The following is a 26,161-nucleotide window of genomic DNA, read 5'->3' as shown; positions in this document are numbered from 1 at the left end:
TGTAATCCCAGCTACTTGGGAGGCTGAGGTAGGAGAATTGCTTGAATCCAGGAGGTGGAGGGTGCAGTGAGCTAAGATTGCACCACTGTACTCCAACCTGGGCAACAAAAACAAAACTCCGTCTCAAAAACAAACAACAAAAAGCTGGCATAATAGAAAAGGCAGCACCCACCTTCTGGTGGTTCCCGCTGTGTGCTCCTGTGCCACCACTGGGGTAAGACCCTTGGGCCTCATTCTCTGTTGACTGATGAGGAAGGGGGTCAGCCGAGTGGAGGAAGGCCGGGGGTGTGGGAGCACTGACATACTTGGGGGCTTAGCATGGGAAGGGCTGGGAGGAATTGAGGCCAGGCATCCGAGTATGAAACAGCCTCTTTCCAAGACGATCCTGGAATTTTAGTGTTCCTTGGTGACAGGGTTATAGACACCACAACGCCCTTGGGGTCACAGAGAAGTGAGGAAGCAGCTAGGAGAAAAAACTAACAGCCAGAGGTGCAGGGTGCCTCATTTTGTGTTCAAGCAGTAGAGCAGCAGCCCCAGCCCTAGCTCCTTGGCAAAATAGCCACCCCTAAGAGGAAGTGGGCAGAGGCGCCCCTGTGACCCTGCGAAGTTTCCAGCTCACAGCCCCATGCCCTGCAGGCCTCATTTACATCCTGCTCAAGCACATGGTGGACCGGCATAACCTCTACTTCGTCTACCTCCCGGCCAAGCTGGAGAAGGAGATCCACTTTGCTGCTGTGAACCAGGCCTTGGCGGCCCCCATCCTGTGCCTCTTCTGGCTCTACTTCTTTTCCTTCCTGCGCCTGGGTGAGCAGCCCTTCCAACCTGGGGCCAGCCTTTGGCCTCCCATCCTTGCATCCACACCAGCCAGTCAGTTTTCATGGCATCAGCTTGGCATCTAGTCAGAATGTGGTGCCCAGAGTAAGGGCTAGTTAGGCGTCCAATCAGAAACGTGGTGCCCAGAGTGAGGGTTGGTAGTTGTCCAATCAGAACATGGTGCCCCAAGTGAGGGATGGTTAGGTGTCCAATCAGAACGTGGTGCCCAGAGTGAGGGTTGGTAGTTGTCCAATCAGAATATGGTGCCCCAAGTGAGGGATGGTTAGGTGTCCAATCAGAACATGGTACCCAGAGTAAGGACTGGTTAGGTGTCCAATCAAAACATGATACTCAGGGTCAGGGCTGGTTGGGTGTGGTGTTGACAGCCTAGCTCCTAAGCTAGCCCAAGAGCAGGTGTAACCCTTGTGAAGGCCTGGTCGATTGTCCCATGCATCCCTAGAGAGAAGACTGCCTTTATCAGCTGTGCAGGGACTGAACCAGAGGAGATGGGGAAGCTGATCCACATTGCCCTTTGTGGGTGGTGGATGGGCCCAGCTCCCTGTACTTCCTGGCATGGAAGAGGTAGGGACATGGAGGAGGGAAAACTGACACTCCTGGGAAAAGACATGTCTGCCCTGGTCAGACTGGGGTATGGGAGTGTCCATCCTACCTAGCCCAGGGCACGGGAGACTGGAGGGAATGGACCCAAGCAAAAAGACTGGCGAACTGCCATTGACTTGGCGTCCCAGTACTTGAAATCTGACCAGGGATGATGCCAGCCATTCAGTGGGTCCCTCTGTGTGCTCCTGGCTGGGAAGACACCATCCTTGCTGCTGGAGTTGAGGGGTGGGGTTGGGGGAGTCAGGCTTTGCCTTGATTTTCTGCCTGAGGGAGAAGTCACGGGTAGTTTTGGCACCAGGTGTGGCCCTTCCTCAGCCGGGTGAAGGTAGGTGGCAGCCCCTCCCCACCCACCCCCAAGGCTAGCCACCCTCTGTCCCCAGGTCTGAAGGCCCCCGCCACTCTGTTCACCTTCCTGGTGGTGCTGCTCACCATCCTGGTCTGCCTGGCTCACACCTGCTTTGGATGTTTCAAGCACCTCAGCCCTCTGAACTACAAAGTAAAGGCCCCCGTCCCCACTGCCCGGCCAGGCCCTGGGAGGAGATGGTGGGGCGGGCTCACTCTCAACCCCTCCCACCCTTAACACAGCAGCAGCCTTCTCCAGATTCTGCTTCTCCGCGGGAAAGGCGTGGGTGGTTGGGTGCCATGTGTAGCTTCCCTTCCTCCCCTCATCCCTGCACTCCCCCACCCCATCCTCTCTCGGGCTGCCGGGGAGCTTGGCGCCAGCTGGTACTATTATTCTGGGTGTTAATAGTCTGTGTGTTTGTAGGGTGTTCGTTCACAGGGATCAGTTTTGTTTATCATTGCAAATTTTTGCTGTTATCTGCAGACAGAAGAGCCCACAAGCGACAAAGGAAGTGAAGCAGAGGCCCACATGCCCACACCGTTCACAGTAAGCCATCTGTGCCTTTCATCCCCCTAAGCCCTTAACCCCATGAGCTTGTCGCCCTTTTTTGGTCTGGTTATAACAGTCCCAGCCAGATGGGCCTCAGCAAATGTACTTTGATCATCTCTTGCTAAGATCACATGGCAGGCAGATTTGTGAATTAATGGCAGAGAAGGAATCCCAGTCCCTCTGGGTGTTTTAACCTGCATATTTGAAACTGTTGAGATAATGAGTCTTGTCTGGATTCGTGCCCATCCCCCTTGGTTTCAGTTCCCTGCTCTCTTTCCTTTGCATATTTAATGCCTGGTGAGTTGGGGCGTCAGTGAAGGCACATTGTAAGGTGCTAGCGTTTGATGAAGCTTTATCATCAGTGCTGAACCTGCCTGTGCGAGTTCCTCCACTAGGCTCCAAGAGGGTGTCACAGACTTCCTCTGAATTCAAGAAATGAACACTGCGCCTGCTTCAGAGGAAGACCCCAATGGAAGAAAGACACAGGGCTCCTTCCCTTCCTGGTTCTCCCTGCATGTAGCCTCCAGGGTCCTGCTCCTAGGCTGGGGCTGGGAAGGGAAAGCAGAGCCCCAGGGTTCCAGAGCTGTGACCACTGGCCTTCCTGACAGCTGGGGTCAGGACAGAGCCGACCTCATCTGCAGGGTTCTTTCTGGTGGCTGCCTCCAGGTGTCAGGCTCTCTTATCGGTGTCTGTCCTTGGACAAGCCCCAAAAGAGGGAGGGCCTCAAAAAGACTCATTACCCAGAGACACCTGTGGCTGTGCTGGCCAGGCAGGGAACATGCAGGACAGGTGGATAATGTCAAGCCCTCAGCCAGGGTCTCGGGAGGAGTGGAGCAGGGCTCTGTGCCCTGGGTCAGTGGCTGGAGCCTGGGATTGGGAGGATATGAAACTCACACAGATTCGTTGAGCATCTTGGGGGTCCCAGGGCAGCGCTTGAAGCCCACCTGTATAGGTAACCTGTTCTATAAAGTGAGAAATTCTCCTAAAATCCAGGGCTAGGAAGTTTTGTTTCTTCTGAGAAACTGCCCTTCTGTGCTTCCTTCTGTGATCATGAGAACTGTGTAATTGTGCTTTCTCTTTTGCCCTGGCTGCTAGGAAATTTTGCAGGTGGCATATTTTGGGTCCTAATGTCCTAAATTGATGTTGCTGTTTCTTCATATGTCCTTTATGGCCACTGTCTGTGTCCTCCTGTTGGGAGAAGGGCAGGAGGGGAGGGATCCAGTGTGGAATCTCATGCCTGCCCCAACCCAAGCACGAATCCATTTGCTGACAGGCCTACGTGCCTCGGATTCTGAACGGGTTGGCCTCGGAGAGGACGGCGCTGTCCCCACAGCAGCAGCAGACCTATGGTGCTATCCACAACATCAGCGGAACTCTCCTGGGGCAGAGCCCTGTGGACAATGTGGCTGCTACCCCCCAGGAGGCCTGAGGCTGGGTGAGCTGCCAGCTGGGCCAGGCTCAGGGGAGCCTGTGGGGTGAGGAGACAGGTGAAGCAGCCTGACTCCCAAGTTCATGACTTCTTCCTGTCTGTTTTAGGTCCCTCTGCTCTGAAAAGATGCAACCAGAATGGCCTGGGGCTCAGGCCCTTGGCTGAGTGGGAATGTGTTGGGACTCCCCTGCTGAGCCATTGGGAGGCCTCCCTTGCTCACCCCAGTTACCCCCTAGCACAAGCTTCCAGCTCTGCAGCTGGGGGGACATCCCCAGTGGTTTATCGCCAAAACCACGTGGTGGACTTTTGCTCCCCAGACTGATGAGTCCAGGAGAATATATGGAGAGGATGTAACCAGGGGAAGGCCTCCTCCCTTCTGGGCACACACACTGCCCACCCCTCTGTAGGCACACACATAACTGATAACCAAAGAGATGCTGCAGTCCAGTCTGAAGTCTGGCTGGGTGTCCAGCTCCCCACTCCACGGCCAGCACCCCCCCACAGCCCGGCAGCCCCTCCAGGCTGCACCTAGGCCCTGTGTGCCTCGGACTCGGAAGGGTAGGAGTGAGCTGTGGGGAGCAGGCTGGGAGGCGGCCAGTGTTCCTGCAGCTGTGCACACACCTCCGCAATCTGCTAGGGTTCTGTGTTTTTGTAGCATGTTGTCAGGGACACTCTGGCCGGGTCAGGGTCACCCCACAGACAGGGACAAGGACCACTCAAAGTACCCATTAGACCACGGTTAAGATCCAGCCTCTCCCGCCACTTGGGGGCTGACTGCGTGAGTCCGCATCTCCAGCAGGCTCTGTGCAGCACTCACCCCCTCCCTCCAAGGCGGGGGCAGTGCTCAGGGCCTCCTTGGAGCCAAAGGACAGCATGGTCGGCACACAGGAGGGGGTGTTTGGGCTGGGTGCAAGGCCATCCCACTGCCCTTGAGCTGTGGCTCTGGCAGGAAGGAGGGGCTGTCCCTCTCCTATCTCCTGGGGATCCCTGGGGATGGGATATAACTGACCTGCCTGAGAAGCTTCTTCCCTGCTGCCTCCAGGGGGCACCAAGGCGCAAGCCTGTGCGGTGGGGGCGGGAGGGGGTGCAGAAGAGCAGGTTCAGCCTCCCTGCTGCCCAGCTGGACCAGGGCCTTGGTGCCTCTGCAGGCCCTGCCTGAACCTGTCTGCTGGTCTTGTGGGCCTGGGCCTTCTCACTCGGGGAGCTGATTTGCCCCCATGGTGCAGCTAGCGCTGCCTCTGTTCCACGCCACCCTGGTGCTGGAAGGGGTGGGGCATCTTGCCATGGGTCGGGTGCAGCATAGCCCTGGCCAGCGGCCTCATCCCCAGCCGGCCTCCCGTGCCTTGGCCAGCAAGGAGGGGCTTGCCAGCTCTGCTTGGACAAAGGGCCCCTTGTGGGGTCGGGGGTACGCTTATGTCATTGCGTTCCAGCTGCTGTTAGAAATAAAGTCATTTATCATCAAGGAAGGCCATGTTGCTTACTACATGGGGTGGGGGGTTGAGGAGTGAGTTTGGAGGGGTGAGGGGGAGAGCGTGGGCTCCCAGCACAGGCAAGGGGCGGAGGCAGACTCATTCCTCAGAAAAGGGGTATCTTCCCCAAGAAAAGCCTGGAGGGTACTTGGGGGCCAGGGGTGGGGAGGAGGTCACTGCCGCTCCAGCACCGACAGGAACTTGCGGATGTCCTGGGCAAGGAGGTCCGGCTCCTCAAAGGCCGCAAAGTGGCCCCCACGCGTCATGTAGGAATAGGAGATGAGCTTCGGGTACTTGAGCCTTATCCACTTTTCAGGCGTGTGGATTAACTCAGAAGGGAAGGCAGAGAAGCCAGTGGGCACGTAGACCTTCATCCTGGAAGTGACAGGGATCCCATGGAGGGCTGAGGCTATGGCCCTGCGCCTTCCCCCAACGCCCCCCACTTCCTGCACAGCAAGGAGTTCAAGGGCCTGCGGGGCGAGATCAACCAGCCACCCACAAGGAGTCATAGAGCAAAGGATAGATTCAGGGTCTCAACCACCCTCCCCTCATTAAGGGCCCTCTCTTTTTCTGGGAGGGCCACACAGGCAAGGACATGGGATAGCCTCTAACTCCCCACCTTTGAGGGCCTCCATGTGAGACTCGGAAATCCCAGAACCTTCAGTGCCACACCAGACCAGCATCCTGGACTGGGGAGAGGCACTAAGGACCACCCAGGAGCCAGGCATGTGATCCCTCCACGAAGGTTTTCTCCAAACACCCCCACCTTTAGTGTTCTCATCCAAGGGCCCCTGGGGCATTGCAGGCAGGGTTATACTTATCCCACCACCAAATGCCCTTCCTGGAGTTTGAGACGGGCCAACCCCTGCCCCCAGCCTCAGAGTCCCCTGCTCTCAGCTCGGCCAGGCTCACCGCTCATGCTTCTGGGTCATCCAGCCCTGTCCCAGGTTCTCCTTGTAGAAGCGCTGGGAGGAGACGATGGTTCCTGTTGTCCAGTAGAGCATGACGTTGGTCAGCAGGTCGTCCAGGGAGAACTTCCTGGGAACATAAGGCCCCGTTCTCAGTGACAGATGCAGTTGTGTGACAAAGGGCAGCCAGAAAGTCCTGTACATGCCAGGCCCTGCCCACACAGCTTCCCTCCTCAGACCTCATGCAAGGTGTGTGGTATGCTCTTGTCACAGGCAGGCTTGCGCCCTTGGCATCAGACTGGAGAGCACGTATTTAGTTGAAGTGTCTCTTGTCACCCCAAGGCCCTCCCCTCCCTGCCTCGCCTCTACACAGCTGTCCCCTCTCTCCTGACGCTGACCTCTCCTACCCTCCCCTCAACCCTGTGCCGTGAAACTGCTCGGGCACCAGCTATAGAGTGACCCCGTACCAGGGAGCATCTTCTAAGCTCCTTACCTTCATTGAATTCATGTTTTCCTCTGAGCAGCCTATGGGACATAGGTACTGCTATTTCCATTTTATTTATTAAGTGGAGAAGCCAAACCTAGGCAGCCTGGGTCCAGGATGCACACTCCACAGCCCACCTTCCACTCTTCCCAAAGCAGGCGCTCCCAACCCCACCTTCCTCTCTAAAACCCTGGTCTCTAGCAACAGCAGCATCAGGCAGGGACAGAGATTAAGGGAACAGCCTTTTCAATGCCATTTTGGTGGCAAAATGAAAACGGGTCAATGAAAGCTCATTACAGTACACACGTAAATTCTGACCTGGCTTTCTGCAAGTCGGCCAAGTGCTTCCATCTCCGTTTCAGCTCTGCCCGAAGATTGAAAACTACTACGACCGCCATTTCCACCCTAGTGTATTCCTGTTCTTTCTGGAACATGGATCATATCCTGTCCCCCTCTGCTCAGGGCTTTGCTGCTCCCTGTAACCTGGAGCCAGAGGTGCAGGAGTGGCCCAGCGGGACAGTCTGGTGAGGCCTCACATCCGGCTCCAGGTATCTGTGTGCAAGGAGCAGGCCACACCCCTTGCCAAGGTGGACCAGCAGGAACTCCATCAACTCCTGGGTCCTGCCGAATGTAGGGTAGGGGAAACAGATCCCAGAGAAAGGACCTGCTGAGCCTCTTGGAGGAGGATAGGACCTGCCTGCCGGAATGAGTTTGCTTGTGGTCTGGCCCCAGTGTACCTGCTTCAACCTCTCAACGAGTCACCCTTTCCAAGCACCATTTCCTTGCATTTTTATTGCTTTTCTCTTTGCCTAAATTTCCCTCCTCCATCCAGCAAACTCCTACTCATCCTCCAAGGCCCAAATCAGATACATTCTCCCAGTCATTTCCCCTTTCTGCCACTTAGACAAAGAGAATCCTCCTTCCACCGGACTCCCAGTTCTTTGCATGTATCTTCCAAGCTCACTCAACATCTATTTACTGGGCACCCACTATCACCTGGTACTATTGTAGGTAATGGGGCTAGCGCATGGTCAAGACAGAATCCCTACCCCCAAGGCGGGATTCAGTCTCATTTTGCTCTCTCTTTCCCATCCCCAGCACTCTCTGTGTCACAGAAGGAATAAAGGGATGGGCCCTGGAAAGGGTGGATCAGAGCTGACCTTGGTGAAAGCTGAGTCAGGCCACACAGCTGACATGGAGTCAAGCATGTGGAGGATATAGCCTCAGGCTCTGGGAGATGTGACCACCTCCTGGAACATGTCATGTGGCCCCGATGCCAGGCTCTCTAGGGAGTCAGGAGGAAAAGCCCAGATGCTCTTGGCAATAACGTGGTATCTGCTGCCCTCTGGGCTCCCTAACCCCCAGAGGGGCCTGGTCAGCAAAAGCAGCACAAGCAGGTGAGCCTGCACCTAGTCCTGATCACCCACTGTGAGGCTGGGAGCAACTCAGCAGGCCTCCTCCCTCAAAAATGCAGCTACCTTAGTCACGGGGTAAGGATTTGTAAGGAAGCCAACAATAGAAACAATTTGCTGAGCGCCCCATGCAAAGCAACCAAACATGGGATGATGAGAGTGAGGAGGGTGCGGGTGGCTGCTAGGACCAGGGTCTCACCTTTCCAGGCCTCCATCCTCCAGGTAGCGGAATTCCGTATTGGTCCAGGTGGAAAACTTCTCTAGGATATAGGCGGCCAGGCCCACAGGAGAGTCATTCAGAGCACAGCCTGGTGTGGGGAGAAGAAGGGAGACTCAGGCCTGGGGACCAGGGAGCTGGAGCTTCAGGTGTGAGGTGTGACACTTGCCGCACAGGGCGGCCTTGGCCTCCAAAGTGCTGGGATTACAGACATGAGCCTCCGCACCCAGCCACTGCCTGGGAACTTCTTCCCCAAGGCTTCAGGGTATTCTCTCCCCTCTCCCCTGCAGCCGCAGAGCTGCCCACCCCCAGGCTTCCTCCTACCCACCCTCTCCATCCCTCTGCTTCTCAGTGTGGTATGTAGACCCAGGGGTGGGGGATCAGGGGTGAAAGCCACTATGAATACTGAGTCAGCTAAACAGAGTTGCTAAATTGGCCTAGGGATCTCATGAGGGTCCATCCTCTTGATTCTATAGGAAAATGCAGTTTGAAGGTCTCAAGAGCTGGAAGGTTCTTACGAGAGGCTTCCTCCTGTGGGCAGCATTGGGGTGGGGTGGTGAGATTCCCCTGGGGGTGCCTCCCCACCCCCGCGCCAGTGAAGCTGGTGGTGGGCAAGGCCCCCCGAGCACGCTCACCCACGGTGTCGGGCTTGGTACACTGGATGTGCATGTAGCCGCTCTCCCTCATCAGGCTGTAGAAGACCTTCTCCTTGAAGGGGTACAGCAGCTCCATGTCCCTCTCGGTGTAGCCAAAAAACCTCCCGAAACGTCGTCCCAGGAGAAGGGTCAGGGTGGAGAAGTTGCTTAACACCAAACCCATGTTCAGGTGCAGGCCTTTCACGTGGCTGAGGGCAGAGAGAGGGCCCCAGGTGAGGCTCCGCTGGTGTCAAGGAGAGGGGGAGGGGAGAGATGGCGGAGGAGGAACAGGCCTCGGGGCTGAGGAGCCAGCACAGGGCCAGCCCCTTTCAGCACCGGCCCCTCTGGGGAGGCCACGGGAGTTGGAGAGAGGGAGGTTGGAGGAAAATCACAGTTTCTGGGGAGTTCTGTTCAGGGCTGTCCCAGAGCTTGGGCCAGCAGAGAGGTCTAGTGCCTGACCTTCCCCTCCTCTCACAGGCCTTCTCTGCCTGGGAACCTGGCCCAGAGCCGCTACCCTGGATTATAGACAGGAGAATCCAAGTCAACGTGCCCCAGGCACTGCTGAGTGACAGGACACATGCCCTCCCCTCCCCTGCCCAGAGGTCCCCCTCTTAGAGGACACACGCACCGCCCCCCATGCCCTCGAGTGACCTCACCTGGGCACCAGCTGGGCCATATTGGTGCAGATCAGGGACCCCCAGTCCCCGCCTTGAATGTAGAATTCCTGGAAGCCCAGCCGCAGCATTAGCTTGTAAAAGATCCTGGCGGTGGCCACCGAGTTGAACCCTGGCCATGATGGGGAGAGGCAGAGTCACAGGCAGGTTGTTCCTTGGGCCCTCTGGGTGTTCTGTGAAATTTCTCAGGCCTGCCTCCCCCCAGGTGGAGACGAGGAAAGCTCTGAGGCAAGAAGGAATCCTGGAGGGTGGTCTCCAGCTCCGGAAGGCGGTACGCCTGGGGCCGGCCTCTCAGGCCCCTCCTTTCCCAGCTTCCTCGGGCCAACTTCCTGCTCACCCTCCCGGAAGGAGAGCCTAGCGGGAACACCTGGCCCACCCTGCGTGAGGACGGGGCAGTTAGGGAGCCTCTAGCAGCCCGTACCCTTCTTGGAGGATGCCTCTGAGAAGCCGTAGCCAGGGATGGAAGGGCAGATGACTTCAAAAACGTGCTCATCACTCAGACCATGGTTCCTAGGGTCAGTCAGGAGTGGGATAATCTTATAAAACTCGTAGAAAGAGCCAGGCCAGCCATGCACCATCAGCAAGGGCTTCGGGGTGCGGCCTGCGGGCAGCTGGGGGGGCTTCACATGGATGAAGTGGATGTCCAACCCTGGAGGAACAAAGCACAGTCAGGGTTGGGGGAGAAAGACGACCCTGTGCAGTCAGGCTCTGGCACCCCCTAGAGCCTGGATATTAAGTAATGCCACCGTTAGTGCCCCCCCCATGGTACTGATGACAGTAATCATGGCTGACACTGGTGTCACGCTCACACTGGCTCCAGATGCACCAATGTCCTCACTCAGGCTTCCCTGCAAGGGAGCTACATGGCCACCTCCCAGTTTCCTCAGAGGTACCCCCTGACGCAGGGCCAGGTCTGTGCAGGCACTGCTGGGTTCCCAGGGCTCAGGACAGCTCCTGGCCCACAGCAGGGCTCCATAAATACTTGTTCAATAATTTAAAATTTGGGGGGTAGGGAGAAAGTCCCGTATATCTAACAATACAGGATTAATCAAGTAGATTATAGCTTGACAGTGTACTGGAGTACAATAGAGTCATTTAAATGGACAGTGAAGGTGTGTATGTATTTAGCATAGAAAACAGATCAGCAGGCCAGGTGTGGTGGCTCACACCTGTAATCCCAGCACTTTGGGAGGCTGAGGTGGGCAGATCACAAGGTCAAGAGATCAAGACCATCCTGCCATCCTGACCAACATGGTGAAACCTTGTCTCTACTAAAAATACAAAAAATTAGCCGGGTGTGGTGGCACATGCCTCTGGTCCCAGCTACTCGGGAGGCTGAGGCGGAAGAATCGCTTGAATCCAGGAGGCAGAGGTTGCAGTGAGCTGAGATTGTGCCACTGCACTCCAGCTTGGCGACAGAGCAAGACTCTGTCTCAAAAAAAAAAAAAAAAAAAAAAAAAAAAAAGAACGTAAAAAGCAGTTCTCCTTGAGCAGTAGATTCCGGTGCTTTTACTTTCTCTTTGATTTTTACGTACTTTCCAATTTTTCTACAACGAACAGGTATTAAATACATATTTTTCATACACATTGACAATATGTTATCTTTTTCTAATTATAAAATAACCTTTTGTTTAAAGTGGAAGACTTTTGGGTCCGGTGTGGAGGCTTGTGCCTGTAATACCAGCACTTTGGGAGGCTGAGGCAGGCAGATCACCTGAGGTCAGGAGTTCCAGCCCAGACTGGTCAACATGGCGAAACACCATCTCTACTAAAAATGCAAAAATTAGCCAGGTGTGGTGGTGGGCGACTGTAATCCCAGCTACTCAGAAGGCTGAGGCAGGAGAATCGCTTGAACCTGGAATCAGAGGTTGCATTGAGCCGAGATCACATCACTGCACTCCAACCAGGGTAACAGCAATACTCCATCTCAAAAAAATAAAATAAATAAAGTGGAAGATTTCTTTTTCTAAGTACAATGCTGGAAACATCATCATAGCCAAGGGCAAGTGAACGGATTCTAGTCTCCTCTGGACTGACTTGGGCCTCTGCATATCAAAAGAGAGGAGCCCCTTCCCAGGCCAGTGCCCTAGACAGCACCTGGGCCCTCATGGCACTCACAGTGAGGGCGGCTGCCATAGCTGGAACCCTCTGCCACCAGGGCTGGTGCAGTCAGTGTGGTCTAGCTAGTGTTCTGCTCTGTTGTTAAAAAATTATATACAAACAATACGTTTACTGTAGAAAACTTAGAAAACACAGATAAGCCAAAGGAGGAAGATTCGCATGTAATCCCACTCTCTGAAGGCAACACGGTGTTGTCTGTCTAAACTGTATTTTGGAACAGGTTTAGATTTGCTGAAAAACTGCAGAGCCCAGAAACCTCCCATATACCTCACACCAACCAGGTTTCCTCCATTAACATTTTATGTTAGCATGGTACATTTATTACAATTAATGAACAACTAGGACTGAGATACTATTAACTATAAGTCCATAGTCTGATTTCCTTAGTGTTTAAGCATTTTTTTTTTTTGAGATGGAGTCTCGCTCTGTCACCCAGCCTGGAGTTTGATGGCGCCAATCTTGGCTCACTGCAGCCTCTGCCTCCCGGGTTCAAGCAATTCTCCTGCCTCAGCCTCCCAAGTAGCTGGGATTACAGGTGTGTGTACCACCACATCTGGCTAATTTTTGTATTTTTTGTAGAGACAGGGTTTCACCATGTTGACCAGGTTGGTCTTGAACTCCTGACCTCAGGTGATCCACTTGCCTCGGCCTTGCAAAGTGCTGGATTATAGGTGTGAGCCACTGTGCCCGGCCTAAACTTTTTATTAAATGACGATAACACTTAATATGGATTTTAACAGATTTATGAGTGTCCAACACTGAGCGCTCTGCTGTACAGCATGTCTGTAGGACACATGTGGCCGGCAGGACTGAAACTCCACACGCCATCGGCAGCACTGTTTCCCCTCTTCCCCAGCCCTGACAGCCACCCTTCTACTCTCTGCTTCTGTGAGTTTGACTATTTCAGATTCCTCACACAGGTAATCATGTGGTATTCGTCCTTCTATGCTTGGCTTATTTCACTTAGCATTATTTCCTCAGTTTATCCATGTTGTCACACATTGCAGGAATTCCTTTTTTTTTTCTTTTGTTAGAGATGAGGTCTCATTGTGTGGCCCAGGCTGAAGTGCAGTGGCACAATCACAGTTCACGTGTAGCCTCAACCTCCCAGGCTCAAGTGATCCTCCCGCTTCAGCCACCCAAGTAGCTGGGACTACAGGTGGACCACACCATGGCTGGCTTATTTTTTTTTTTTTTTTTTAGAGATTGGGTCTTGCTATGTTGCCCAGGCTGATCTCAAACTCATGGGCTCAAGCCATCCTCCCACCTTGGCCTCTCAAAATGCTGGGATTACTGGTGTGAGCCACCATGCCCAGCCAGGATTTCCTCTTTTTATTTTTGAGACAGAGTCTCGCTGTTGTCTCCCAGGCTGCTGTGCAGGGGCGCGACCTCGGCTCACTGCAATCACCATCTCCCAGGTTCAAGTGATTCTCCTGCCTCAGCCTCCTGGATAGCAGGGAATACAGGTGTGTGTCACCACGCCTGGCTAATTTTTTGTATTTTTAGTAGAGATGGGCTTTCACCATGTTAGCCAGGATGGTCTTTATCTCTGGACTTCATGATCCACCTGCCTTGGCCTCAGCCTTGGCCTCCCAAAGTGCTGGGATGATAGGTGTGAGCCACTGTGCCTGGACAATTTCCTTTTTTTTAAAGCCTGGATAATACTGGTATCTACACACAACAAAATATTAGCCAGGTTTCTTTAGTTTTACCCCTAATTGTCCATTTTCTGCTCCAGGATCCCATGTGGGGCCCACACTCCACTGAGCTGCCACGTCTTTTTAGACCCTTCTTGACTGTGACAGTTGAAACTTTTAAAAAAGACTTAGAGAACATAACTTTTAACAAAAATAGAACCATACATATATTCTATTTTGGAAACTCATTTTTTTTAAACTTAACAATATATCCTGGGTGTCCTTCTATGTTGCTAAATGTACTCCTATTCTAAAGTTTATTTTAGTAGGTGATCTTATCTCCCTTGGAACACACTGCATGATGTGAGATTCTTTTTAATTCATATTCTACCACATTGTCTTTTGAGTTTTAAATTAGAGAAAAAATACACATCCACACTTGCGGATGCATGGGCTCTCCCAGGACACACGAGTAGAACACAGCTGCCACTGGCCGGCTCGCGGGCAAGAGGGAGCTGCTTCTCACTGTATTCCCTTGCGTGCTTTTTACATTTTAAATATTTGAATTTTTTAAATGAATGCTTCTTAAAAATAGAGAGAGGGGCTCGCTGTTACCTATGCTAGCCTCAAACTCCTGGCCTCCTCCTGCCTCGGCCTCCCAAAGTGTTGGGATTACAGGCATGAGCCACCACGCCTGGTCAAGATTTTTTTTTTTTTGAGAAGGAGTTTAACTCTTGTTACCCAGGCTGTTACCCAGCAATGGTATGATCTCGGCTCACTGTAACCTCTGTCTCCTGGGTTCAGGCAATTCTCCTGCCTCAGCCTCCTGAGTAGCTGGGACTATAGGCATGCGCCACCATTTCCAGCTAATTTTTGTGTTTTTAGTAGAGATGAGGTTTCACTATGTTGGCCAGGATGGTCCCAAACTCCTGACCTCAGGTGATCCACCCACCTCAGCCTCCCAAAGTGCTGGGACAGGTGTGAGGCACCGTGCCCGGCAAGATATATATATATATATATTTTTAAATTTTTTTTGAGACAGAGTCTCGCTCTGTTGCCAGGCACCAGACTGGAGTGCAGTGGCGTGATCTTGGCTCACTGCAACCTCTGCCTCCTGGGTTCAAGCAATTCTCCTGCCTCAACCTCCCAAGTAGCTGGGACTATAGGTGTGCGCCACCATGCCCTGCTAATTTTCGTATTTTAGTAGAGACGGGGTTTCACCATGTTGGCCAGGATGGTCTCGATCTCTTGACCTCATGATCCGCCCGCCTCTGCCTCCCAAAGTGCTGGGATTACAGGTGTGAGCCACCGCGCCCGGCCAAGATATTTTTTTAAAAGCTCATGGCTCATACTTTGCCTCATGGGTCCCTGTTTCCCTTTGTGGGAGGAAATACTGCCTTTGACTTTCCCTATAGGTCTGGCACCCATAGGACGCTCCAAGACAGGGCTGCTGGGTCAGCACCCCGGAGCTGAGAAGGGCTCAGGATGGTGGCCCTGGGCTTGGAGGGGGTGGGGGTAGGGTGGGGACCAGGTGTCAGGGCCAAGGGTAAAGGAAAAAGGGACAGGCAGGGAGTCTGGAGACCTGGTGCCTCAGGCAGTTCCCTTCTCCCTGGATGTGACAGGGTTGGGCTTTCCCAGAGGTCTCACACCCCTGAAAGCCCTCAGACACTGGGACAGAGCCTGGTCTCCTGCAGTGGGAGGCCCAGGACATGGGTTAGATCTGGAAGCTCAGCACAGAATGAGCAGGGAAGTGGCAGGGACAGGGAGGCTGAGTAGCAAGGCCAGTGTGGATGGGGACAGAACACTGCGGTGGGTGCTGGAGGCTGGGCTGTGAGCAGTCAGGAGTGCAGGGGTCAGTGCAGCGACAGAGGACCCTGAAAAGTCCACTGTGAGAGAGAAGAGAGAGGAGGACTTGGACCAACCCCAGCCTGGGGAGCCCAGGACAAGATTCAGGGGAATACTGAAGGTTTGTGGGGCCCGCAGACCAGAAGCTGCCCGCTCAGCACTGTGGGAGGATGGGCAGGGAATGCAGGCACCCAGGCCCAAACCACATGGACCAAGGCCAAGAACAGGCCTCCGGCCCTGGGCAGTGCGCCAGACCCACACGTGTGTAAGTCCACGATGAACTCAATGCTGGAAAATGGCCCTTCTGGAGCAGTTGTACCTGAAGGAGGTTTTGCACAGTAAACACCAAATGTCGGCTGGGTGTGGTAGCTCACGCCCGTCATCTCGATACTTTGGGAGGCCAAGGTGGAAGGATTGCTTGAGCCCAGGAGTCTGAGATCAGCCTGGGCAACATGGTAAACCTAGTCTCTAGTAAAAATGTTTAAAAAAAAAATTAGCTGAGTGTAGTGGTGCATACCTGTGGTCCCAGCTACTTGGGAGGCTGAGGTGGGAGGATTGCTTGAGCTTAGGTTGAGGCTGCAGTGAACTGTGATTACACCACTGCACTCCAGCCTGGGTGACAGAGTGAGGCCCTGTCTCCAAAAAACATGCAGTGTCCTCAGGAACCCTGAGAGGGTCCAGTGGGGTAAGGCTTGCAGCCGCCAGGAGGAAAAGGGCCCTTTACTGCCTGCTGCCTCTGGGCCTTTGAACATGCTGTCCCCGCTTTCTTGGACCACCTTCCCCACACACCTGGCAAAGTCCCCCTCATTTCAGCTTAGATGCCACCTCCTTCAGGAAGCCTTCCCAAACATCCAAAGGCAGACTGTGGGACTTATGAAGCTCCCAGGGCCTCCTCCCTCATAGCACCACCACGGTGTGCCATAATTGCCCCTGAAGAGCCTGTGAGCTGTGAAGGAGGGACCCTGTCCTCCCTATGCATGCCCAGCCCCAGCAGAATGCCTGGATACAGCAGACGCCCTGTCAATTTCTGCTGGATGGACCCTGAAGAGCTGGAGCAACACAGGGATCCAAGTCAAGCTCAAAGAAGCCAGGCAATTTCATGCCAGGGATCCAAACAGGAACCTCTGGTCATTGCACACAGCAATTTGGCTGGGAGGAAGTGGCTGGGGTCCTCCTGTTAGACTCATAACAGAAGACATCAAAATCCTGTAAAGAATACAGCAACGCTCCAGAAGAGTCCAAATTTGATCCAAAAAATCATTCCAGATTTTTTTTTTTTTTTTTTTTTTTTTTTTTTTGGTGTTCTTGGATGAGCCCAGGAAGCGTTCAAGCTCCAGGACACACCACTGGGATTCGACTTCGCTTTTCTCTTGCTCGCCCTCCCTCAGGCCTGGCTTCCTTGCACCAGGAGAATAAGGATGTTTGCCGCCCAGGCACCTCTGAGACAAGGTTTCCATCCATCCTTCCTTTCTCTCTCCTTTTTTAAAAGATGGGGTCTCGATCTGTCACCCATGCAGTGGTGCACTCATAGCTCACTGCAGCCTTGAATTCCTGGGCTCAAGCGATCCTCCTGCCTCAGCCTCCTGAGTAGAGCTGGGACTACAGGCGCATGCCACCACACCCAGTTAATATTGTATAATTTCAGTTTCCTTTTTTAGGAACTTTATCTAGCTGACCAACATGTCTTTCATATACTTTGACTAATTCCTAGAATTTTAATAAATTTAAATCTTAACTGTTCCTTGAAAAGGCCAAATTATCTTAAACATTAAAAATAAGATTCCTATCATGCACAATTTCCTCAATATAAAAAATTAACAGGCTGGGCAGTGGTGCTCGCCTATAGTACCAGCTATTCAGGAGGCCTGAGGCAAGAGGATTGCTTGAGCCCAGGAGTTTGAGGCTGTGGTGAGCCATGATTGCGCCTGTGAGTAGCCACTGCTCTCCAGCCTGGGCAACAAAGTGAGACCTTGTCTCTGGAAAAGGTTAATTGTACGGCAACCCACAGAGTGGGAGAAAACATTTGCAAATATCACATAAGAGATTTTATTCAGAATATATAGAAAACTTCTAAAACCTAACAGAAAAAACAAAAATGGACAAAAGACACGTACAGACATTTCATCAGAGAAATGATAAAGAATCTAATAAGTACCGCACGAAAAAATGCTCAACATCAGTACATTAGGAAAATGCAACTCAAAACCAAAATGTAATATGACTTTATACCCATTAGGATGGCCCTTACTGAAAAAAAGAAAAGAAAAAAAATATTGGCAAAGATTTGGAGAAATTGGGATTCTCAAGCATTGTTGGTGGGAAGGTAAAAGGTGCAGCCACTGCAGGACACGGTGCGGCGGTTCCTCAGAAAATTCAACACAGAATTACCAGAGGATGCGGCAAGGCCAATTCTGGATACAGATCCAAAAGAATTGAGAGCAGAATCTTTTTTTTTTTTTTTTTTTTTGAGATGGAGGCCAGGCTAGAGTACAGTGGTATGATCTTAGCTCATTGCAACCTTTGCCTCTCAGGTTCAAATGATTCTCCTGCCTCAGCCTCCTGCGTAGCTGGGATTACAGGTGCATGCCACCACACCCAGCTAATTTTTGCATTTTTAGTAGAGACGGGGTTTCACCATGTTGGCCAGGCTGGTCTCCAACTCCTGGCCTCAGGCGATCCACCGGCCTCAGCCTCCCAAAGTACTGGATTAGAGGCGTGAGCCACTGCGCCCGGCCGAGAGCAGAGTCTGGAAGAGACATTTGTACACCCATGTTCACAGCAGCATGAGTCACCATTGCCAAAGGTAGAAGCAACCCAAGAGTCCCTAGATAGACAATGGATAAGCCAAATGTGGCTCATCCATACAATGGAATATTCTTCAGCCAAAAGGAGGAAGGACATTCTGACACATGCTACAATGCAGATGAACATTAGTGCTGAGGAGAGTATGCTTAGTCAAATAAGCTATAAACATAAAAAGACAAATATTGTATAATTCCATTTCTATCCGCTACTTAAGAGTAGTCAAATTCATAGAGACAGAAAGAAGAGTGGTGGTCGCCAAGGGCTAGGGGAGTGAAGAACGGGGAGTTAGCATCGAATAAGCACAGAGTTTCAGTCTGGGAAGATGAAAAAGTTCCGAAGATGGATGATGGTGACGGTTGTATAACAATGTGAACATACTTAATGCTATTGAAATATATCTTGAGGTGGTTAAGATGGTAAATTTTATGTTATGTCCATTTGACTAAAATTAAAAATAAATATAAATTTAAAAATTAATAGTATGGGTTTGATTTTCTTAAAAAGCATTTCCATATTTTTGTTTGTTTTTGAGACAGGGTCTCACTCCAAGGCTCAGGCTGGACTGGCGCAATCTCTGCCTTGCAACCTCCACCCCTCAGGTTCAAGCAATTCTCCTGCCTCAGCCTCCCAAGTAGCTGGGATTACAGGTGTCTGCCACCACCTAATTTTTGTATTTTTAGTAGAGACAGGGTTTCACCGTGTTGGCCAGGCTGGTTTCGAATTCCTGACCTCAGGTGATCTGCCTGCCTTGGCCTCCCAAAGTGCTGGGATTATAGGTGTGAGCCACTGCACCTGGCCCATATTTAATTCTAAATCTTTCTGGGGTTAGAAAAATGCTTTTTCACTAAGGAAACTATTACTTCATCCCAATAATCCTGGGGTTACCTTCCCAAGAAAATTCTGTAACACATTGTGTGACAACCTGTGATACAGCTGGGACATGAGGCTTAGAGATGCAGACAGACAGGACAGCGTTTCATAGGATCTTGACTGATAGGATGAGCATCGCTGAACAGTCATGACATCATGGACTCCAAAACTCCAAGAATGGGTTGAGCTGACCAGAGCCCTGCCCAGGGCTAAATCTTATCTCCATCCTTCTTCTCAAAGATTGCCACATCATTGGACTGGATGCTGTATTTCTTTGGTTTTTAAATTACATATACGTATTCCTGCCTAGCTCTAAAGATGAACAGATTTGTTGTGACTGCGATATTTTTGCATTTAGTTAGGTTACAATTTATAAGTACATCGCAGTGACCTGTAATTTGATTCTGAATCTCCCCAACTTTATCTGACTCTAAGTCATTGTGCAAGAAGGCTGTTCTCATGACACACATCCCTCTGTGGCTGGCGTTTTGCAAACATACCTTCAATCTTAGTCTTGAAGTGAGGGTATCTGTTGAGAATCTCCACCTGCTTCTTCCAGTCAAATTCATTCCGCCAGTAGGAGATGACTTTCTTCAGATAGTTGGAGTTGAAGCCATAGTGGAAGCAGCTGTCCTCCAAAGCTGGGGTGAAACGGAACTTATCGATCCTCTGGTGTAAGTCCTAGAGCAAAATGTGGGACCCCAAGGAGAGAGGGATGGATAGGGCAGAACACAAGAGAAAAGTTTGTTTCCAGAAAACACAGCAAACCCTGCAGCCACAAGACACTGCACTATGGTAGCAGCAAAGCAGTTTCCCATATCACTGGCTAGTCCCAAAGTGGATGTGTTCTTCCCTTCTTCCTTCTTCACTGCAGACTTCGCGTTTTTCTTTCTTTCTTTTTTTTTTGGAGACAGGGTGTCATTCTGTTGCCTAGGCTGGAGTGCAGTGGTGCGATCTCAGCTTACTGCAACCTCCACCTCCCAGGTTCAAGCAATTTGTGCTTTAGCTTCCAGATTAGCTGGGATTACAGGCTGCACTACCATGCCTAGCTAATTTTTGCATTTTTAGTAGAGATGGAGTTTTGCCATGTTGGCCAAGCTAGTCTCTAACTCTTGGCTTCAAGTGATCTGTCTGGCTTGGCCTCCCAAAGCGGTGGGATTACAGGCATGAGCCACTGAGCTGAGCCCATCTTTTATTCTTTAAGTATATAAACAATACTCATGTTTAATTTGCCCAGGCTCCTCTATAGCAGGAGTTGGCAAGCTTTTTCTGTAAAGGGACAGGTAGTAAATATTTTAGGCTTTGCAGGCTGCAATGATTTTACTGTCTTCCTAGTGTGAAAGCAGCCACAGCCAATGCACAGATGAATAGGAGTGGTGTATTCCAATAAAACTTTATGGACACTGAAATCTGACTCCCATATAACTTTCACATGTCACAAAGTATTCTTCTGATTTTTTCCCGCTATTTAAAGAGGTAAGCACTATTCTTGACATGGGGCTGTGCAAAAACAGGTACAGGCTACATTTGGTCTATGGGCCATGGTTTGCTGACCTGTGATACGTAACATTGAATGATACATTATAACTCAGTTGGGATAAAAAATTAGACCAGGCCCAGCGCGGTGGTTAACACCTGTAATCCCAGCACTTTGGGAGACCGAGGCGGGTGGATCACTTGAAGTCAGGAGTTCAAGACCAGCCTGGCCAAGATGGTGAAACCCTGTCTCTACTAAAAATACAGAAATTATCTGGGTGTGGTGGCACGTACCTATAGTCCCAGCTACTTGGGAGGTTGAGGTGGGAGGACTGCTTGAGTCCAGGAGTTCTGGGCTGTAGTGCACTATGCCGATCGGGTGTCCACACTAAGTTCAGCATCAATATGATGACCTCCCGGGAGTGGGGGACTAGCAGGTTGCCTAAGGAGGGGTGAATTGGCCCAGGTTGGAAATGGAGCAGGTCAAAACTCCCGTGATGATCAGTAGTGGGATCGCACCTCTGAATAGCCACTGCTCTCCAGCCTGGGCAACATAGTGAGACCCTGTCTCAAAAAAAAAAAATTAGCCAGGTATGGTGGCGGGTGCTTGTAATCCCACCTACCCAGGAGGCTGAGGCAGGAGAATTGCTTGAACCTGGGAGGCGGAGGTGTCAGTGAGCCAAGATCACACCACTGCACTTGCAGCCTGGGTGACAGAGCAAAACCCTGTCTCCAAAAAAAAAGAAAAAGAAAACCAAAAAACAAAATTGCACTCCAAGAGATTGGGTGCAAGTCTCATGGGCAAGTCTCATTAGGCTAAAAGACCAGCCCCAGCAGGAGGAAGTTCACATCAGCTCATGGAGCCTCTCAAGTGTCACCATTCCCAGGCTTGTTCCCAAGTGCTTTAGTTACTCCCAAACAGATTTTAGGAATCTTAGACTCCCTTAGGAGTCTGATTCCCTGAAGTTTTCCTCAGGGCTCAGCCTCAGCCTTAAATAGCAAGGCCGCTGCAAACGGGTCCCACCCAGCCAGCCTCAGCCTGGTTTCTCCTGGGTTTAGCCAGCTTCTGCTTTTCAATCCCCTCCTCCCTGGAACTCTCAGGACTTTTTATCCACGCTTTTTGTGATACTTATCCTTACTCATCTTTTTTTTTTTCTGAAACGGAGTTTTGCTCTTGTCGCCCAGGCTGGAGTGCATTGGTGTGACCTCGGCTCACTGCGGCCTCTGCCTCCTGGGTTCAAGTGATTCTCTTGCCTCAGCCTCCGGAATAGGTGGGATTATTATAGATGCCCGCCACCATGCTGGCTAATTTTTTCTATTTTTAGTAGAGATGGGGTTTCATTATGTTGGCCAGGCTGGTCTTGAACTCCTGACCTCAGGTGATCCACCCGTCTTGGCCTCCCAAAGTGCTGGGATTACAGGCGTGAGCCACCACACCGGGCCCATCCTTATTCACTGTTTAGTCCACTTTCCTTTGTGCACATTCCTTTTCTCATCCACTGGACTGTATACTGTTGGACAAAAGGGGCTCTCTCTTTTCCCAAGCATTCAGTGGGCCTGCACACAGTAGGTGCTCAAAATCCACAGAATGAAAGAAAGGACTGGCAGGGTTATGCCAGGCCTGCCTACCCTCCTGGTCCCCACTCAAGCCTTGCTCCTCCCCAGGGCTTCATTCTCACTCAGGTCACCCCACCTGCCCCGTCACCTCCTTCCTTTCTCTATCCCTGCACAGAGGAGGGGCAGCGGCTTCGGGGTTAGGCCTGACTTTACATTCTTCCACTTGTTAGCTAGGCCACCTTGAACCAGCTGCTTTATACCCCTGAGCTTCAGTTTCCACAGCTGCAGGAGGGGAACAACGGTCCTCATCCCGCAGGATCACTGCAGGGACCAAATGTGACCAGGATAGGCTGACACACAGCTGGTGCCTAACCAGCACCATCCCTGCCTTCTCAGTGCTTCCCGCTCCTGCCCCACCCCCAAAGGGAACCTGCTCACTTTTCCCACAACCCCACTCCCAAAGCTTCAGGCGGCATAGAGGAGGTGATGACGGTTGCTGCCTGTGGCTTTCGATGCAGGTAACTGGGTCTGCTGGCACCCCTCCCCTGCCTGAGCTGCTGGGCCTGGGGTAGCTGAGGGAGAAGAGAAGAAGTAGGAGGGTTGGGCACACCTCTCCAAAGCAACCTGCACCTGGCCAGCAGGGGAAAGGCAGAATGAAACACACTCCCAAGTGGGATGGACCACTCCCAAGCCCCTGTCCCCTCTTGCCTCTGGCCTGAGACCCAACCCCAGTCTCCGAACCCTCCCCACTGCCCAGCCCGGCCTGGCCCAAGGTGCCTTACGTGGATCTCCTCATCTGACGTTTCCACCTTGAAAGGGTGGATGCTCTCGTCCTCCCTGGCTGCCGGCCTCGTGCCCGGCCCCCACCACCCATCTTCAAGTGGCAAAGTTTCCTCTTTGTCCCGGGACATCAACCAGTAGATGGCAAAGGCCAGCACTGAGGTGAGGATGATTTCTAGCCACATGGCTCCTGCAAGACCAGGGGAGGCCATCAGCAAGAGAGCCCGCCCAGCCCGGCCCGACAGCCCAGAGACTCCGATTCCCATCAGCAAGAGAGCCCGCCCAGCCTGGCCCGACAGCCCAGAGACTCCGATTCCCATCAGCAGGCTCTTTCCTGCTGCACTTCAACCCCGTCCCTGATTTTATTTACATTTGACCCAAGTATATATACATAAGAGATATAGAAAAGTGAGAAAACAACAGACCATGAGACAAATCACCCACAATCCTACTAAGCTTTGGAAATTGTTCATCATCCTGGGAAAATGAGAACCTGGGTTGGCTTCTGCATGGCCCTGGGTAGGGGGTTTTGGGAGCTGCGTTTCTGAGGCCCCATGTTTTTTGCCTGACTGAAAAGGCTCTGTCCATGCCCTGTGGCCTCCTTCACCCAGGGGAGAGGAGCGCCGTTCCTGAGTGGTGGCCCACGGCCCCTGCTCTGTCCCTCTTGGAGAGGGGCTTGTCCTCAGGGAAGACAAAGAGTAATGGGGGGGTCCGAGTGCTGGGACAGTAAGTTCAGTCTGGGGTGGGGGGGCACTGTAGGAAGCCCAGCCATGGCCACACATCTTAGCTGCGTGTGTAAGAGCTTTATTGAAACATAATTCGTATACCGTACAATTCGCCTGTTTAAAGTGTGCACTCCACTGGTTTTTAGGATGTTCACACCCATGCACAACCAGTCAACTGTAGAACATTTTCATCAGCACAAAGAAACTCCACAGCCTTCAGCTACGGCTCCTTACTGCCCCGCTCCACGCTAGGTCCTAAGCAGCCTCTAATCTACTTTCTGTGTCCAGAGTTGCTTGTTACATTTCATATCAACTCAGTTGTGTTTTAATCCCCATTTGTCTGACTCCAGTTTCTGTTTTGCTCAGAAGGGGAAGAAAGCTTACTCTTGGCAAAGCACTATCGGGCAGATACCAGGCCAGCATTGTTATCTAGTTCCTCATCTTCCTCATTCCCAGGGAAGTAACCCATAGGCTGTTCTTGTTCAGAGTAACCTGCATGAATATGTGGGCCGTCCTCATGCCTGAGTTAGAGGAGGTTGTGCCGGATGCAGTGCAGGTAGGACCCAGGCGGAGGAGAAAGCATCGTGTCTTAGATGAGGCCCCCGCAGACCACCCCCGAAGCAGCACCCCTGACTCTGTCTTGGAAACCCAAGGCAGGAGCCGGTCCCTGCTGGGAATCCCACCACTTTCATGGCCTCCACTGGCTACACATCACATGTTTGGGACTCTGCTGGGGGTTTGCAGAGGACCTGGGGTTTGCTCCTGTCAAGAGCTGCCCCTCTAAACCTACAATTGGGCCACTGGGGGTCACTGTAAGAAATACTTGTCCACAGCCGTCCAGAGATAGAGATCCCAACAGAAATCCACCCAGGGCGATGGCTCTCACCTTATTCCTGCAGTTCGGTAGGAAATCTAATCAGGAAAATTGGCCTAGCACCCCCCAGCTCCCCATTTCTGTCAGTGGTCCCAGTGATCTCCCAGTTTCCACCCTCAGGCACTGAAGTCATCTCTGATTCTGCCCCCACACCCCATCGCCAAGTCCTGATGCCATCAGATTCAACCCCCTTTGTGCCTAGACCCCTCCCCTGGACCAGAGCCCTTATCACCCCACATGTGATTATCAAGACAGCTTTCAAGAGAGGAACCTCCACCCCCATCTCTCATAGTCACCAGCACACTTCTTAGAACTCACTACAGCCTTCCTCCTGGGACCATGCCCAGGTGTCCACCCTTGAACTTCCAATACATCTCCCTCTGTGGGTTGTGAAACTCCGAAGTGCCTCAAGGTCTCACTGATCAACATTTACTCAGTCCACCACGTGCTGGGGGCAGGCCTTCGCCATCCCTGCTGGAGACACAGGGGATGTGTTGATGCATGTTCCATCTCCAGCCAAGCCAGGCTGTGCCTTTCATTCCTTTTTTTTTCTTGAGACAGAGTCTCAAAGAGTACAGTGGTGCGATCTCAGCTGACTGAAACTTCTGCCTCTAGGTTCGAGAAATGCTTGTGCCTCAGCCTCCTGAGTAGCTGTGACTACAGGTGCGTACCACCATCTCCTGCTAATTTTTGTATTTTTAGTAGAGATGGGATTTCACCATGTTGGCCAGGCTGGTCTCAAACTCCTGACCTCAGGTGATCTGCCCGCCTCAGCCTCCCAAAGTGCTGGGATTACAGGCATGAGCCACCGCGCCCGGCCCTATGGCTTTCATCTTTCAATCCCAAGGAGCAACAGTGCATGGGTCCCAAGTACCCTATATATGTCAGCTGATCAGATGGGCAGCTGGGACCAGCACTCCCACAATAAAAGCAACGCAGGGAATAGCTGGAAATGAATTCCTCTTATTTTAAGGAATTCAGAAAAGAAAACACATGCATCAGCTTCTTTCATTTCCAGAAAGACCTTATGTCCCTGCCAGGAAATCCTGCCCTTTAAGAAGACGGGGAAATATCAGCTACGAGCCCCTGCGGTATGGAAAGCAGGACTAGGGATTAGGGGCTGGGACACACATGGAGAGTGTCTGGGAGGCAGCGGAAGGCAGAGAGCAGAACCCCCAGCAGCAGGAGCAGCTGAACACACTTCACGGGGCCACCAGATCCCACCACAATAAAACACAGTTTGGGAAGGCAGGGCTGTGCCCGTCCTGGTCACTGCCTTGACCCCCAGTGCCCAGCCCCGGTCACTGCCTCAGCACAGTGAGGAGCTCCACCAATGCTTGTGCCAACTGCATAAGCACTAGAAGCTAGTAAGACACATTTTGCACGATGTTGCCAAGGAGGCTGCAAGCATAATGAACAACAAAGAGGGATCACCCTCCCCAGTCAGCTTTACAAACCACGCTCCTTACCTGAACTTCAGCACAGAGGAAGTTCTGTCACTTCCCTCTAGGATATAAACGTGCAACTTTCCCTTTTCTGGGCAGAAAGATCCCAGTGCTTTTACCTGTCCACCAGGGCTCCGCGTTCTCACCCTCTGATCACTCCTTGAGGAGGAGAGCTGTGGAGCTCTGCACCTGGCAATGCTCTAGGGGCCTGTGGGAGAGGCAGGGCATGCAGGCCTTTTGACAATTGCACAGTCCTGCCGACTCAGCCAATCTCATGCGTGCACAGCGTGGTTATCTCCCCTGGACTTCACATAGCAAACTGAACCACGTTGACCCCAGAGATAAGTGCTGAAATGATCAGCGCTTGAGTCCCATCTAAAAGAAGGGAATCTAGGACAAGGGGCATTATGATGGCCCCCACCAGCACTGCCCTGGGTATCACCCAGGAAGAGAGGGCAAAGTGACAGATTCA

General features: G+C 52.1%; 2 protein-coding genes across 14 annotated transcripts in view; one reads left to right on the top strand and one right to left on the bottom strand.

Annotated features, from left to right (window-relative positions):
* The window catches only part of TMEM63A (transmembrane protein 63A), a 35,043-nt gene extending 30,909 nt beyond the window's left edge, over positions 1-4,134 (top strand). For 8 of the 12 annotated variants that reach the window (XM_032289422.1, XM_032289424.1, XM_032289421.1 and 5 more), the window contains 5 exons: positions 637-804; positions 1,815-1,936; positions 2,261-2,323; positions 3,600-3,761; positions 3,863-4,134. In XM_032289422.1, coding sequence (XP_032145313.1) covers positions 637-804; positions 1,815-1,936; positions 2,261-2,323; positions 3,600-3,755 — 509 coding nt within the window. In that variant the 3' untranslated portion in view covers positions 3,756-3,761; positions 3,863-4,134. Of the gene's footprint in view, positions 1-636; positions 1,760-1,814; positions 1,937-2,260; positions 2,324-3,599; positions 3,762-3,862 lie in introns of those variants that run through there. The other 4 variants (XM_032289417.1, XM_032289426.1, XR_004272275.1 and 1 more) reach the window with 4 other exon arrangements.
* Positions 4,135-5,186: 1,052 nt separating this feature from the next.
* Positions 5,187-26,161, bottom strand: part of EPHX1 (epoxide hydrolase 1) — a 35,947-nt gene continuing 14,972 nt past the window's right edge. The window contains exons 1-9 of one of the 2 annotated variants that reach the window (XM_032289428.1): positions 25,714-25,918; positions 22,648-22,835; positions 19,333-19,513; positions 9,976-10,203; positions 9,537-9,666; positions 8,881-9,089; positions 8,228-8,336; positions 6,137-6,262; positions 5,187-5,599 (exon numbers count right to left, since the gene is read on the bottom strand). In XM_032289428.1, the coding sequence (XP_032145319.1) occupies positions 5,398-5,599; positions 6,137-6,262; positions 8,228-8,336; positions 8,881-9,089; positions 9,537-9,666; positions 9,976-10,203; positions 19,333-19,513; positions 22,648-22,830 (1,368 nt within the window). In that variant the 5' untranslated portion in view covers positions 22,831-22,835; positions 25,714-25,918 and the 3' untranslated portion in view covers positions 5,187-5,397. Of the gene's footprint in view, positions 5,600-6,136; positions 6,263-8,227; positions 8,337-8,880; positions 9,090-9,536; positions 9,667-9,975; positions 10,204-19,332; positions 19,514-22,647; positions 22,836-25,713; positions 25,919-26,161 lie in introns of those variants that run through there. The other variant, XM_032289429.1, reaches the window with a different exon arrangement.

This window comes from Sapajus apella, unplaced genomic scaffold (assembly GCF_009761245.1).
Source record: "Sapajus apella isolate SASKATOON/1434 unplaced genomic scaffold, GSC_monkey_1.0 scaffold22, whole genome shotgun sequence".
Lineage (NCBI taxonomy): Eukaryota > Metazoa > Chordata > Mammalia > Primates > Cebidae > Sapajus > Sapajus apella.
This window is presented reverse-complemented; position numbering and strand designations above follow the sequence as displayed.